Here is a 16,014-nt window from a genome sequence, read left to right on the forward strand (position 1 = left end):
GTGAATTAAAAAAAATTATCAAGGCCATTTTGTATCACAGCAGGTACGAGCCAAACAATTACAGTAGGCTGCACATTTCAGGAACATTACAAATTAATATTCTGCTGGGAGCTAAACAAAACCGCAGTATCAAGAATGTTGCAGTAGTCCTGCCAGCAGTGGGAAATGAACTGGCATGGATATTGTATTTGTCTTGGTATCCGGTGTGTTATAGCTGGTGAGTGGGCTGCTCTCTCCACAGGGTGAGAATAGCATCGGAGACCCCACTGGCACTGGCTTTTGTTTTGGCAGAAATTCCTCCTGGATTACATGAGGTTGCCTTGGACACTACATGACCCATAAGTATAAAAATAGCAACTTCTTTATAATTACAAAGATGCTGCCCTCTCCAACTTAACATATTGCTTATTAAAACATAGACCGGTGTATTGTTTCTTCTGAATGGCTCATGCATGGGTCTGCTTTTCATTGTCACTGTGCAAAATGAAGAGAAAATGAAGGAAGAGTAGGTAGAGCATTACTTTTCATATAAAGATAAATATTTGTGCATACTTTAATTTGCTTTATTTGAGGAAAACATCATTTTTTGGTCAGGCCAGGTTTAATTGAATCCCTTTTCATATCACTTCTAAGTGGACTCGTGTTATGTTCAGGTTTCTTCAGCCATGCAAATGATGGAAACCGGTTCATTTGTGCACAGGTGTGATGAAGTCATTAAGGCTCTGCAAACAGAATAATTGCCCTGTTTTCACTTCTAGTGTCTTTGTGACTCCAAAGTCTTTTTTTTGTAATCTTCACCTTCTCTTTCTGGGAAGAGGCGCAGGTTCAGCCTTTGAGTCATTTCATGCTGTGTCCTCTACTGTAAATTGGGACTCAGCATAAATTTCCCAGCTTCAGAAAGTCCAAATGGCCAAAACTGAATAAATATGACACCACAAAATAAACATTATGAATAAATACTGACAAAAACATAAAGTAATAAATAAATCCACTCATTATGGGATCTTATTTTATCATTCTTCAGTCAGTTTTTTCTGCTGCTAAAACTGGATTTTCTTAACACACTGCAGTTAAAATTGCCTATGTGCTTGTAATAGAAAGCACCAAATTAAGGTTTACGGATTTACATGCATATTTCACTCTACTAAAATATAAGCTTAAAATTATGAGCTTGTAAAGTTTAGGTGGTGTTTGATGTTTGAATCTGAATCAAGTACATTGTTTTTTTAATATGTTTTTGAATGCACCACCAGTCATTCATAAAGAAGGAACTTTTGCTTTCGCATACAATTTTGGGTCCTTTTCTTTTGGTAAAACATGTAGGAGGAGTCAATTTGCAAAGCTGTCTGATAAAGTTGTTGAACTCTGAACTGTGGAGTGCTCTTATTTTTGTGAACAGGAGGAAGTTTTGGTACATGTAGTACAGAATTATTCTCCAATGAGTCAGTAAAAGCTCTCATCCTGTCCTTACTTCATTATGGCAATAGAGACATGACATGCAGTACATTATCTATTGAGTGGACTTGCATGGACCTGACAGGCTTTAAAGACAGAGCTAATTTATCAGCCGTGGCATTTTCTCAGTAGATTCAATAAACAGTCAATTAAGAGCTCTCACCAACAAGATGATCAAATGTTTATTTTATGTGCAATAATTCAATGTTTCCGAGGCATATGGACACTAACATTTACGTCTGTCCAAATTTGCAGCATTTATTGTGATGCTTTACCTATAAAGTCATTTTAATTGATTATTTTTTCATTTTTGCTTTTTAGCAAAAGAAGAGAGTCTGACCTGAGCTCCATGTTCAGTTCCAGGATGTGATCTTCACATCCTACCTGCCTCATTTCAATATGCAGCTACTTAAATCAGTTTCATTTGTCATTACACCATGTTTCAATATTTTTTTTCAAATCTTTATTGTTTTGGAAGTTGTGCAGGTCTACTAATGATAATTAAGTTGCTCTATGTTATTCCACATTATTGTAGACCGCACATGAAGAGGATAATACTGGAGTTGATTATTCTAGATTTGATTGTGATAAGATGTGACTTCTAAGAAGTTTGGAACCAAGAATGATTTTACATTAAAAATTTTGCACCTGACTTAAGTCTGTCTGTCTGTTATAAACATCACACCTAGAACGATGTCTAAACTTGTGTGTGTTGTTGTGAATTCATTTAATTTTTCCAGGCCATGAGTCATGAGAACAGACCTGTTGTCACTGTATGGTCCAGCCTATAGGGATATAGACTTTTCACTGTATCTGCTGTACAGTATATTGATTTAGTCTCAGGGACCAAACTGGAAGAGAGGCGTATTTGCACCCTCTAGAAAGGTTGTCACTGTAGCAGCCAGATTGGGTCTCTGGGCACTGAGTCACGGCAGTTTTTACTGTGACCAGTGTAGATATTGAACTGGGCTGAATGAGCCACCAGGCCTCCAGGTGTTCTTTTATGAACAGTATATATATATATATATATATATATATATATATATATATATATATATATATATATATATATATATATATATATATATATATATATATATATATATATACAGGCAGCTTGGAGGAGAGAACGAACCAGCTGGCCTATCGTAGCTTACTGCACACCTTTTTATTTATTCTAATACAGCTGGTTTTAAAATTCTACCTGACTAATCAAATTACAGGGTGAGCACTCAGTTAACCACAAAAACATCCCAGGTCTGTCATATGGGAAATGAATCAGCCTCAAATTTTAATCAAGTGGAAGATGTTTTTGTGCAGAGGGAGGTGAAAAAAGTATACAACAGCTCAGTCTGTGTTTATGTTTATGGCTAGTTTAGCTGTGTTACCTTTTTGCAGGCTTAAAGATCAATGCTGATTGATATAAGGTCTTTTATAATGTAACAATGTTCAGTCAGGTTTTTCGCAGCTGTTAGTCATAATTAAATTTGATATAGCTTTGGATAGAAAATGCAGCATTTCATTTTAATCTCTGATAAGCAAGTAACTGTGTTCATGTTGTTGAGTCTGATTTTGTTGCCCTTTGAGTGATAATTTTACAGTCATCCCTGCACTGACACAAATATAATGTGCAGTCAAATATCTGCAAGTTTATCTTTTGCAACCAAACACCAAGAATTTCATACAGCTGCAGGTATTGACGTGTGCAGGTGTTGGCTTGTTTGATTTTGATGCAGTGTGCTCCTCTGCTTCAGGGTATAGTAATATCATTTTAATGAATAATAAATGTATATAAGCCTTTAAAAAGCAATGGGTCTGCATGAGAATGAGCTATAAAATTGACGTCAACTTTTCACATTCACGTGGATGGATGAATGAATGGAAGGACAGAAGGATGGATGAATGAATGGAAGGATAGAGGGATGGATGAATGAATGGGTTGTTCGATCACTAAGTGTTTTAGCCATTCAGGCATGAAAGTGATGTCACCTTTTGTTAAAAAACAGTACAAATGTCACTGTGATAGGGCATGAATGAAAACTCAGTTTCTGTAGTGGTCTCTACGGAACTCAAACCACTCAGGTTCTGTACGTAGGAAGTGCAATCTTTTGTCAAAAGACCTGGTACAATAGTTTAGTGGGCTAATGAACATCAATTAGACCATTTAATTGAAGTTTAAAATTCAAATTTGTCCATATTTGTGCAGAATAGGTTTCTCTTTGACTGTACATTTGATTTGAAAATGGCCTCATTTCTACTGAGTTTTATTCCTAAAGTGAAGGGAATTAATCACCATCTGTCTCCTGGAGAACTCATGACACCCTGAATTATACACTGCATTGTAATTAGAAACAATACAAGTATGACAACTGATATCGTATATGAATTCCTCTCTGACAATGTGGCTTAAAATTAGCTTGTCATGCAGTAAAGAGAGGGTGCTTGTGTGTGTGCTGTAGTAGCACCAAATATACACTAAAAATACTAGAGATGATTTAAATTAAAGTAAGTAACAGGCTCTCATGTAAACTTTCAGTATATGCTGAATATTCTAAGAATGCCAATATAAGCACAGGACTATGCTTTTCATGTAGATATGTTACATATAGTGTAGCAATAATACAATGCTTACAAGCACAATATATGACAGGATTAACTGCACTGTTTTTTCAAGACACAATTAAGCAACCACGTAAAACATAATCTGTCCTGTCATTAAAGATAGAGCATTTGGCTCAGAGTGTTATCCTTACCATGCCATCCTTGACATTTAAATGGTCACCTGGTTGTTGGATGGTGCGCAGCTTACTTGTTTTAGGACTCTGCTGGTCCTCTGACCAAATGTGGCTTTCTGCTTGCACAGCCAGCAGCTGCTCTGTGAGCTAAGCGTTGGATCAAACTCAGGAGAAAAATGCTGATGTCTGCTCAAACAGTAGCTAAATTCCCTTTTGAGATAAAGTCACAAAAGAGGTCTAAACATTTGTTAACTTCAGAGACAAAGTCATGCAAACGACAGCAATGTCTACAAGGCAATTAGAACCACACAAGTGCTTTCACTTATTTTGGCTGATTAGACATTGTCAGTGTGTGTGTGCACAGACTGCTTGATTATGTTGCAAATGTCGGGTTGGAACAACCCATGTTACACCCATTAGCCTTTATGCTAATTGCCTGCCAGCTCCCTCTTCATATTGTAACTTAAAGGTAAGAATGCAAATAAGCACATTTTGTCAAACTATTCCTTTCAGTCATATGAATAACAATAAACTGCTATGAAGGAGCAGCTAAAAATGTATTTACAGGTAGCTGCAGAAATATTCGTGTATAAGTGGAGCAGAATTTTTGACATGGAGCATGCCACTAAAGTCCTGAAATTCACTAACATACATGCCTGTAATGCTGTTCTTCGTGTCATGTATGAAATGTTTGAGAGAATGTTATGATCAGCATTTGATTTTGATTAGGTAAGCTGCCCAAAAAATTTACTTGTTCACCTCAACAGTATCCCCTCTCGACTTAAGATCTCCTCTCTCTGCCTGTCCATTTGATCGTCGATACTCTCTGTATTCTTTTCCAAAACCCATAACTCTCCCTTACTTGATCATTCTTCACATACAGTCACTTCTAAGTATCCTAAAACCTCCTGCCTCTCGCCCATCTCTTACCAATCTCTGTGCTTTTCCTCCTGACCGATGTCTGTCCTAGACTCCCTCATCCCCTCTGATCTCCCTCTCTTTCACTTGGACTTATCCTATTCCCTTCTTCTCAGCCAGTAAGTCAAAGCCTCTCTTTACCATCTTCCATTTAATCCTGCAAATTCAGATACCCTAAAATCTAACAGCATCAAGACAGTTTGACACTCCATTGGACCTCCTGAGTGCATTTTTGCCCAATTAAAACTGGCACTCACAGTCAGTTCTACTAAATCTGCAGTCTCACTCTGGTGACAGTTAATACTATAATTAAGTCTTTTCTGGTTTCAGGCTGAGAGAGTTTTGTTGATGTTTACAGCTGTTAATTGTCTTATATCATACTAGTTGACTAACATGGACTTTATATGAACTATTGCCTTTTCAACAGTTAAATGTGAGCGAAAGGGCCCTATTTTAATGATCTAAAGTGGACGGTCTGAAGCGCATGGCGCAAGTGAATTTAGAGTGTGTCCAAATGCACTTTTGCTATTTTAATGGTGGAAAAAGATGTCGATGCACCAGGCACATAGTTCAAAGGGGTTGTCCGTAGTCTATTAATTAATCATGGGTGTGTTTTCGTCATAACATGCAATAAACCAATCAGAGTGTCATCTCTGATTCCCTTTAAAAACCAGATGTGCTTGCACCTATGCAGATTGCTATTATAATGGCGCATTTGCCAAGTAGTAAGAAAGAACGCTTCTCTGCAGAGGAAATGTATCTGCTTGTGCACAAAGTGAAAGCGCACAATCCATAACGAGCACACTGGCAACTGCTGCTACCGAACCCTCCTGTGGCCAGCCCCAGACCACAGGTTGATGATCCTGTTCATTGATTTGTTGCAAATGTATTTTCACTCGGTTTTTGAAAAGGTTTATTTTTTTAATTACAGCTTTGGTTTCTTTAAAATCATTTTGCTTAGTCATGGAGTGACAGGTCAAATCAGCAGGGTTTTAATTGCTGAAAGTATGGAAACCTGATCACTGTACTCTCAAAAATGTTTAAGAATATTTGTTAAATATTGTTCAAAAATTGAATCATTAATTTTAATCATGTAAAGAATCATCAACACAGTTGTCAGCTCTCCAAGGTGCTGATCCTGCTGCTGGCAGCAGCTAGAAGCTGTCCAGATTTATTTCCTTCGTTAGTTTAATCATTATTTTCACCTCATTTATTTCCTCATGTGTTCCTCATGTCATGTATTGTTCCTCATGTATTGATGCAGCAAGAAAGTCGATCTGTATCTGATCCACTATTGTCTGTCTGTTTAAATACCTATGTGTATTGCCACAATGTGGTCAAATAATTAGACAATTTTATCCATCATTACAGCAATTAGTTAATTCTGATAAATATTATGACTAAGCATTATGACATGTATTTTTTAAACTGTGTTGATGTACACAATAATAATCGTTCACATTGTAATCCTTTTATTTGTAATCTTTTGCATGTCTGTGCGCTGCTGCGCATCCTGTGTGTGTAACAAGCAGGGTTTATGTTGTGCACCCGCCTATGTAGGCGCATATTACTATAATGATAACAGGCCCTTAAAATAACAGTGAAACACTGTGCCATTGACTTTAGACCAGGTTTTTGTTGGTCAATAGCGCAATCACTCTCTGCTGCCTCAAGATAGCAATGCGCCATCAATGCGCCTGACCACACCTTACTTTAAGACCAACATTCCCATGGGCGCTCTGATGGGCGCAAGTGCCATTGCTATTTTAATAATGTGGGCGCTGGAGGGGAAAATGACAAGTGCATCGGTCTTAAACTAACAAAAACACTTGCGTTGAGCTTGGCGCCGCTTTACGCTGGGCGTAAGATAGGGCCCAAAATCTGTCAGACGCAACATTATTAAAGTTTCCATGTGTCAAATGTTTTATCTGATTATAGCATCTTTAAAATAATTCTAAGTACATTTGTTTTTGTATGTAGAAAAATTAAACACACTTCAGTAAAAACCACAACTACACAAGGATTGCAATTAGATTTGTGGTGCAGCCTACAGAGGCAAATATATGTGACTAAGTGTTAATAAAAGTGTATTAACTTGCATCTGAATTTAAACCAGATACGACAAGTGTAAATGGAGCCTCAGTGTCCCTGGGTTAGATTGGCAGCAGCGTGCATTGCTGTACGTCACAATGTCATTCTTGATACTACCACAGTGTGACACCGATATAAGGAATTGTCAAATCCTAGTTTTAAAGGCATAAGGTGTTAGAATAGGCCACCTGATCCAAATAGGAGGTAGCATATAACCCCAACCACCCAACACACACAAACGCACACGCTACCCCATCACCATTATCGCTCACTGAATATAGGTTTACAGTGAATCTGTGCTATGGCGTTGTCAAGATATCAAAGTGCTGCAGAGACATTAGAGCCAGCGGTAAATTACAAACAAGCTGCACAGATTGCTTGCACCACGTAGATAAATAAATAACCTAAACTCTAAGTAACAATGTGTTACAATGCCAAATGGCTCATGCCAGCTTTCACATAGCTGGTGCAACTCAGTGCAGTTCCTTGGATCAGCTGACATGACCAGCTGATGTCTCCCCATAGTAGATATGAAGGGCTCATTCTAAGGTATTAAAAACGCAACAATTTTTGTTTTCAGGTGATTTAACACAAATTAAAACATACTTATGAATATTATATTCCATTTCTGCTAAGTCCATTCCACTACATGCCACTAAATTCTAAACACTGCACCTTTAAGATGAAACTTGAAGGATTATTTGGGGACAGTAAGGACCTAGCCATCAAATCAAAGCACAGTGATATACGCACAGTGCTACGTGCATAAATGTTGTCTGAGGTGGAGCATACAGTAAATAAGAAGTCGTCACAAGTTAGTGACTCTGGTATTACTTGCACATGATTTTATGAAGGTAACCACAATGGATCACCAAATTAAAGGCTTCAGATACCAAACACATATTTACCTTCGAATGGTTGAGGGCATTAAATAAGCCATATGTGTCTACTGGTTGGAGTTTGTCCATTCAGGGTGTTTATTCACATTAATCAACATTTTTTTGTAATTTATTGGCATTTTGTTTGAACTTATTACAAAACTATCAACTGAGTGATGCTGTGCTGAAAGCAGACCTGCACCTTGGATGCCTACTCTGACCACATCACTCAGTTTTTACCGAAATAAAATGGTGAAAACAGTCTCAGCTGGTTGCAACTCTTCACCTACCTTCCCACCATGTGTGTTTTACAGGGCAGAAAAATACCAAACTCATCGACAACACACAGTTCAAGCTCAGACATGAAAATGTCATAGAGCTGCCATGAAAAAAAGACACCTGAACAGAAGCAGAGCTGTGTGTACACAACGACTAAACAAAATAGGAAGGACATATCACAAGTACTGTTAAGGGACTTACCATATTTATTGATGATACTGGTCCGATGCTGTTCACAAATATGTCGACATCTATGACAGTTGGTTTAACTGTGGAAAAAAAAGAGCAAAATCATTATTGATTAAGGATTTAATTTAGGCACCATACCTGCTTCTTTTGTACATCAAAGAAAGTCACAGTGAAGGTGGACAAATGAGACGTTATTGTTCAGAATCCTTTGAAGAGCAAGTAGCTGCTGAGAGAAGCAGTCCTCCAACTGTGGTTGTTAATAATGAACACACATTGGTCTTTATTAAATAAGATGCTGTCATAAAATACCACTATAAGAGTTCTCTTGAATGCAGCAATAATGCATCCATGGCCACAAAGACCACAGATAGGCCAGTGGCCTAAGGTTAGAGAAGTGAGCTTGTGACCAGAGGGTCATCGGTTCAATGCCTGGACCAGCATAAATCTGGGTAGGCAAAGTGAAAAAGCAGTGTTTGCCCCTCCCTCATTACCACCATTGAGGTGACCTGGGGCAAGGCCCTTAATCCCTGCTGCTCCAGCGGAGCTGCTCAGTGGCCAACAGGTCAGACTGTGGTTGTACTGGGCAGCTGTGTGTAACTGTGTGAATCGGGGCGTTCCTGAAAAAGAGTGCATTGCTCTCAGAGAAACTCCTCCTGAATAAATAAAGATGAGAAAAAAAGACAGCACCATAACACAACACACTACCTTACTGTCGCATGACAACTCCATTTAGAGTATCCGAGGAACATCAGAGTAGTCAGCTGGTTCTCAGTCCTACTTATCCCTGCTGGTTTCATTCAAGCAAACTAATCATGAACTGAATCACACCTGGGACGCCAGATGAATGTAATTAACTGATAAACCAGCAGTATTTCTGTCTCTGATTGGACCAAGATGAAGCACTGTGGTGGTCTACATCCTACCCCCCAATTCCGATATTTTCTCCATAACCTGAAGATAGAAGATAGTTCCACAAATTAAAAAAGCCAAGGCCTCCAGTGTGAGTCAACAAAAAAAAAGAGTTGACACAAGTTTGATACACAACGAATCAGTACAGCTGGTGCGGAGCTAACAGACTGAATGGGTTGTCTGTGCACTAGTCATACTTTATAAACTGCTAATATCAAGAAATTGAATCATCACATCTTAACATAAACATTATTTCACCAGCCTTGTTGGGATCACCCATCAGGCTTCAGTCTTTCAGCTGAAAGACGCTTAAACGCTGAGGAAAACTGCAGTCAGATAATAATTCTCTGTGGGTTCATCAGTAGGAGTTACACCTTTCACATTATATGCAGTCTTTTTTTTACATAGTAGAAAATTATTGATCAGTGCAGCTTTAAGCCAAAAATATTTTTATTTTAAAGACATAAGAAAGAAAGAATCTTCAGGTAGTAGGGGAACAAAAAATTGATTAAGTGAAACATGATGACCTTTCTGTGATAAAGGTTAAAGGCTTAGCAAAGCAATGATCTCATATATTTTGTTCAAAGAATTGCAGTTTAGTTAAACATATATCAACACTTAGCAAAAAATCACTTCCACCAAGAAGGTACTGGCAAGCCAAGAGGGCTGCCACACTGCACAATATCTTTTAACCAGTATCCCATTGCCTCCAGCACCACATTCTTATACACCATCACACTCCCCATAGCTCATACACACCAAATTCTAAGAATAAATTTGCTTTTGTTCACTACTGTGCACAATCAAATGCCTCCTTCCAGTTCAGTCAGCTTCTCTCGTGGTTGAACACCCCTGGCTTCCCCCAACTCTGCTGCTCTCAAGGATTTCATGCTCAGTGTAAAAGTGTCACTTAAAACTTGAACTTTTAAACCAGCTAAGTGACAGCTGTGACATACTGCTGCCATGAGCATTCACATTTGCATAGCAAAGAGCTCCTCCATCATTTTACATTACCTGTCTTTGGAGTCTTCACGACTCGGCCAATTAAATCCACAGCAAGATTTTTTCCACCTGCCACTCTCTGTGCCAGCGTTCAGTTCACGTGCTAACAGATGGCACACTGGAGAACACTTCTGGAGAGTCCCTGCTGAGGCAGCTTTTCGAAAACACTATATCCATAACTACACAACACCTGGTGAGCAAATTGCATAGTTCTATTGGATAAGCCACTAAAAATAAAACAAGAAAAAAACAGCATTGAAGATCTGAATGTAATATTTGACAAAATCATTCCAAGACCCTTTATGATAACTCATTTGTAGTCATTAGAACATTTCTGTGAATCACAATTTAATCAGCGCCCGTTTCATGCCATATAACCACAGATGGGACAGGGATGCAAACACTTCAAACATACTCCTACGAGTGAGTTAACAGCTCATTGTGTGTACTCTGTCAGGTAATAATCTCAACTCCTGCAGCAGCAGCAGCCACTAAGACAAGAAAGTAATTGGAGACAATCAACCCTGCTGGGTGGCCCTGAGCCCTTTTTTTCCCCACTCTCTCCCAAACACAGTATATTCATGTGCAGACAGACAGGTGGTGCAACCCGATGGATGCGTTCATTAACAGAGATCAATAATGACCACAGGAATCCCAAAATTTTTCATCAGGTCGCTCACCAAAAGTAGTCTCTCTGATAATAGCAAGGTCTTACATTATCAGGGTTTCACACAACAAACACTTTGCAGTCACAATTATTTGGTCTGAACAATGTCAGTCATTATGTCATCTTAATATCTCAAATCACATTTTAGAAACTTGACTGAAGAAATAAAGGGAGGACATTCTAATGCTGCTTACATGTCTCATCAAATAAGACAAAGAAAACAAGGAAAACCTTAATATTGTTGTGATCCCACTGGAGAGATTGTTTTCTTAAACCGGTTCATTACATTGTTTCCAAAACTTCATTTAGATCACAAAAGTGATCTTTAGTAAAGCATATGGTAAATTAGAAAAGGCACACTGCTGTGTGACCCTTTCTCCTATGAATTACGCTAAATGCAGCTAATTCACATTAGTAATTTACATCCAGCAGGAAGTAGTGGGATGTTCATACAATGGAAGGAACAGTAGGCATGTGAAGGTCAGTCTAGTGGATGAGCACAAGGACTTTCATGAAATACACTGAGCACTTTTCATCTTCATGCGCAGATTACCCATGAATTGTCTACTCTCTTTTTTAGATAAGTACCCACTTTAAGATTATAAATGGTTCGTTTAAACATGTCATCTGTGTGACGTTGCATCCAGCTGTACAGTTATACAAAGATGACCAGCAGGGGCAGCTAGACCCACAATTTGTAAATCAAATCTACAGAAAAAAGGTCAGCAGGATATCCACACTGGAATCTAGGGTGAGATCCTGTGGCTCATGGTCAATGACAGCATATGCAAATAACCCTGCTATTTGATTCATACTGTATAGGCACAGTTTGCTATGTACAAAAGAGTCAGGGGAGGTGGAATATAAATCAGTTTCTTGTCTCAGCTGTGCCATAGTAGCACATGAAAAAAATGGCTCACAAAAAGCTTTACTGGTAGAAAAATGATCTATGTTCAGGAAGCCTTTCAGAGTTGAATTTACATTTGTGAAGTCTGGTCATGTCATAAAATCTGTGCTTTATGTTGTACATTTTCACTTTGCAAAACACTGATCCACATAATAATAATAATAATAATAATAATAATAATAATAATAATAATAATAATAAGTGGGAAAAAATATGTGCATATATCGGCAATCGCCAAAAATGATTGCCGATATAGTCAAAAAGTAATTGTGTTAAATAACCGTGAGCAAAAATAATTGTGATTATGCTTTTTGCCATAATCAAGCACCCCTAAAGAGAACATAAATTTTGATTTACATACAAACACACACAAAGCATTTAAATACATCATCACCTGGTGAGGATGGTGACTTTTTGTCTGGGACCTTCTTTTAGCGTGTCATTATGTATTAAGACCCTTTTTACAGGGTTCTCATTTTTAAAAATAAGTAAGCCAGAGACAGGGTCATCAGCCATCTCACAAAGTTACATCAATCATCATTTTAGTTGACAAATTTGATGGTGAAAATAGGGTGACCATATTTTCAAACCCCCAAACTGGGACCTTTAAGTGTACCACACGTTCATGCATGTGCTTATGCACACACCATAGACATTGTCATCAGGATGGGAGACAATTATTTCAGCACTTAGCACACCTACCAAGCACACCTTTCAACACCATGGACAGCTCCTCAGCAGACAAAAAATTATGTTTTGTCTCCCAAAATCCACCAAGGTATTTGTCAGTGTGCACATGCCCAGGCTGCCGGCTAAAAAACAAAACAAGGGACAAATCTCTTTGTGACCTATAAATAACTTTATAGGTTATAACATAAAAATAACTTTAACTTACATCCTCACAATGCTATGCCACGAGCTGATTGCAAGTTTACAAAGATTAAAACGTCAAAACATTAAATCACAATTTCACCTCAAGAAAGAGCCTTTAAAGAAACTTACCTTTAAGAAGATTGCCGGGTACTTCATGCTTTGCATTCTTTCCTCTTGGTTAGAGTTTCTATTTTGGAGTTGCTTATGTTTGGCTGTCTTAATATGATCTTTTATACCAGCATTTACACCATGCGTGACTGGAAATATACTCTTGCAGTGTATGCAGAACACAGCATTTTCATTGCCGGGTACTTTATGAAGGAAGGAGTAAACCTCCTGGAGCTCTTTAGAAAAAACAGACTTTCTCTTCGACATGACCGCTAACTGTTAGCATACTAACAGATTTTGTCAGAAAGAGCTGCAAGCATCATAGGCTAGCAACAGCCTAAACAATGACACATTGATTGATTGACACATGCAGACAAATGAGTGTTAAATTTAAATGCGTGGTGCATTGTATATGCTTTTATATTGGGTTAGATAATAATGAGTGGGACAGAACATGATAAATATCTATGTAAGCACTGAGAACAAGTATAATATTATAGTTATTATTTTAATTGTGGTGAAAACTGGGACAATTTGGTAGTGAATGTTGAAAACTGGGACATTTTAGTGTTTTACAGATATTTGTCAGGACTTGGGACACCCAGTTTGAAACTGGGACAATCCCAGACAAACTGGGATGTCTGGTCACCATAGGTGAGAAGCCTGCTTTTATCTGCCTATTTGTCTGAAATCAGGGACCAATTTTTTCAAAACAATTACTCAGAATTTCAATTGGTAAATATGTCACTGTTAACTGCATTTGTGGTGAGCTAAAACAGAAAGCTTGACAGGCATAGAAACAGGGCCACCAACTCACCAACACTCTCATGTTGTTATCTTTGCCATAAAATATCAAAAGCATGCAAAAGCACATTTCATGGTCAGTTGTTGCGCTGCTTATGCCAGTCTGCCCTACAACCAAAATAAAGCCCAAGGTGTGGGCTGTAAAAGCCTAAAGACAATAGGTAGCTCACTTGTTAATTATGTCCTTTTGAAGATTTGCACCTTTGACAATGAAGCTGCGTTAGATTACTTTCTTCATTATACAGTGCTAATTGTGTTGCAGGGTATAGTTCTGCACCTTCCTACAGTGCCACTTAGCAGCAGTTACTGTGACTAGTCATTCAGTAAATGGGGACAGCTCATTAACTTTAGGGAAATAGATAACATGAACTAGAAATTAATTAGCTGTTGCATGTGGGGAATTTATCAGTGAATCCATCATCGAAATATTTTGAATGGTCATCTACTAAATATACTGTACTATTCAGGATGTTATCTCCTCAGATACCAATACAATAAAGGTATCTTCTCTGAAGATATGCAGTTTTAAATAACAACAGGAAGACAAGAGAATAACTGAGAATGAACTCTCTCAGGGGAGGGTATAATCTGTTCTGCAATGGTGAACGAGTACTTAGAGACATTTATAAAATCATCCAGTGAGGGGGAGAGGGAAGCCATAACCTCTTGTGAGATTTATTTGTCATTAGGGTGGGCAGAGGATGATGAACAGGTCCATGGAGACATTAGCTAATCTCTCTCCAGGTTTGCACTGGAGCCTGGCCCTGTCTGATGAATGGATGCACATCAGCTGCTAGTGTAGAGAGGGGACAAACTGCAGACTTGGCTCTTTGTTTGACACATTGACAGTGATATTATGTCAAACAACATCATGTGACCATAGCTGGATATTTGCCTTCTTTCTGGTAAAATAAAATTAGAAATGTCCACGTCATCCGAATTCAATGAAACTTTACAGAAAAAGAAGAGCAGAAGGAAAACAAAAGAGACACAGACCAGAGCAGACATAAACATAACAATTCACTAAAAATATTGGAGTTTGAATCCTTAATTTATCTTTCTCACTTCTGTCTATGTGAACTGTATAACGAACGAGAAAAAATGCTGCAAATGTAGATTCACTGTGTGTCCTAACCAAGGGTAAGTCTTTTGTTTACAAAGGGCTGAAATATTTAATGAGTTGATTAAACTTCCATTGATGTGAAGCATCAAACTGATTAATTCTTTTGACCTCTGATGGCCTGAATGTTATCCTGAGTGGGTTTGGATCTTCCCACCTCATCCTCTCCTGAACGGCTCCTCAGTCATGAGGATAATCCAACTTTGATTTTCAATAATTCCTCATCAACAATCACAAAAAGGTACATGGCAGGGAGTAGGTGTTGCCTACACTGCACATTAGTGAGGGCTGGCTGGTGCTGGAATAAAGAGGATTAACTTTTCTCTTTGAACACCAAATAGGGCGGGATGACATGGTTGACATCAATGTCACAATATTAATAAAAATATTTTTCTGATCTTTGTGAATATTATATATATCATGATATTAAAAAATAACAAAATCACATATAAAATAATCAAACTGATCTTCATTGTAACAAACCGTGTTCCACTGTTATCCATTACATCGGACAAAACTCACACGTGTAACAAAAACTTGTTGGACAACAGTATTTTGTAAAAGAGTTACATAATATGATCATTATACCCTGACTGATACTGGATTTTTGAGGCTGACACTGGTACTTACAGATACAGAAACAAAGTTGCTAAATGTTTTGCTATGTTTACCAGCTAACTGTTAACTTTGTCTGTAGTGCACAATGTGTTTAATCAGAGCTTGACTGAAAACAGCTGCCTTCTGCTGCTCATAATGAAGTTGATAAGAGCAGTTGGACTGAATCAAAACAGTAATGTTGGGGGCTGTAAAACCAAAACAATTAGCCAATAGGCGCTAAAAAGCTCAATGGAGTTGAGGGGAATTGCAGAGTTGGATGATCATTCTCTGTGGGTTTGTCACTATGAGCAACACCTTTCACATGACTCATTGTTAATATCAAAATATCAATAAATGCAGCTTTAAACCTGCAATAACTGATTTTTGGCCACTTGGGGGAAGGGGTCGGAAACAACATCTGACACATATCATCACCTTTTAAGTGACTATGGTGAACTTGATGCCTATTTACACATCCAGTA

The 16,014-nt window shown here is 38.1% G+C and overlaps 1 protein-coding gene across 2 annotated transcripts in view; it reads right to left on the reverse strand.

The window, feature by feature from the left end:
- Window positions 1-16,014, reverse strand: part of LOC137188222 (gamma-aminobutyric acid receptor subunit gamma-3) — a 69,039-nt gene that overhangs the window by 41,317 nt on the left and 11,708 nt on the right. Inside the window, exons 1-2 of one of the 2 annotated variants that reach the window (XM_067597746.1) lie at window positions 9,251-9,330; window positions 8,558-8,625 (exon numbers count right to left, since the gene is read on the reverse strand). In XM_067597746.1, coding sequence (XP_067453847.1) covers window positions 8,558-8,560 — 3 coding nt within the window. In that variant the 5' untranslated portion in view covers window positions 8,561-8,625; window positions 9,251-9,330. Of the gene's footprint in view, window positions 1-8,557; window positions 8,626-9,250; window positions 9,331-16,014 lie in introns of those variants that run through there. The other variant, XM_067597748.1, reaches the window with a different exon arrangement.

This window comes from Thunnus thynnus, chromosome 8, assembly GCF_963924715.1.
Source record: "Thunnus thynnus chromosome 8, fThuThy2.1, whole genome shotgun sequence".
In the NCBI taxonomy this organism is placed as follows: Eukaryota; Metazoa; Chordata; class Actinopteri; order Scombriformes; family Scombridae; genus Thunnus; species Thunnus thynnus.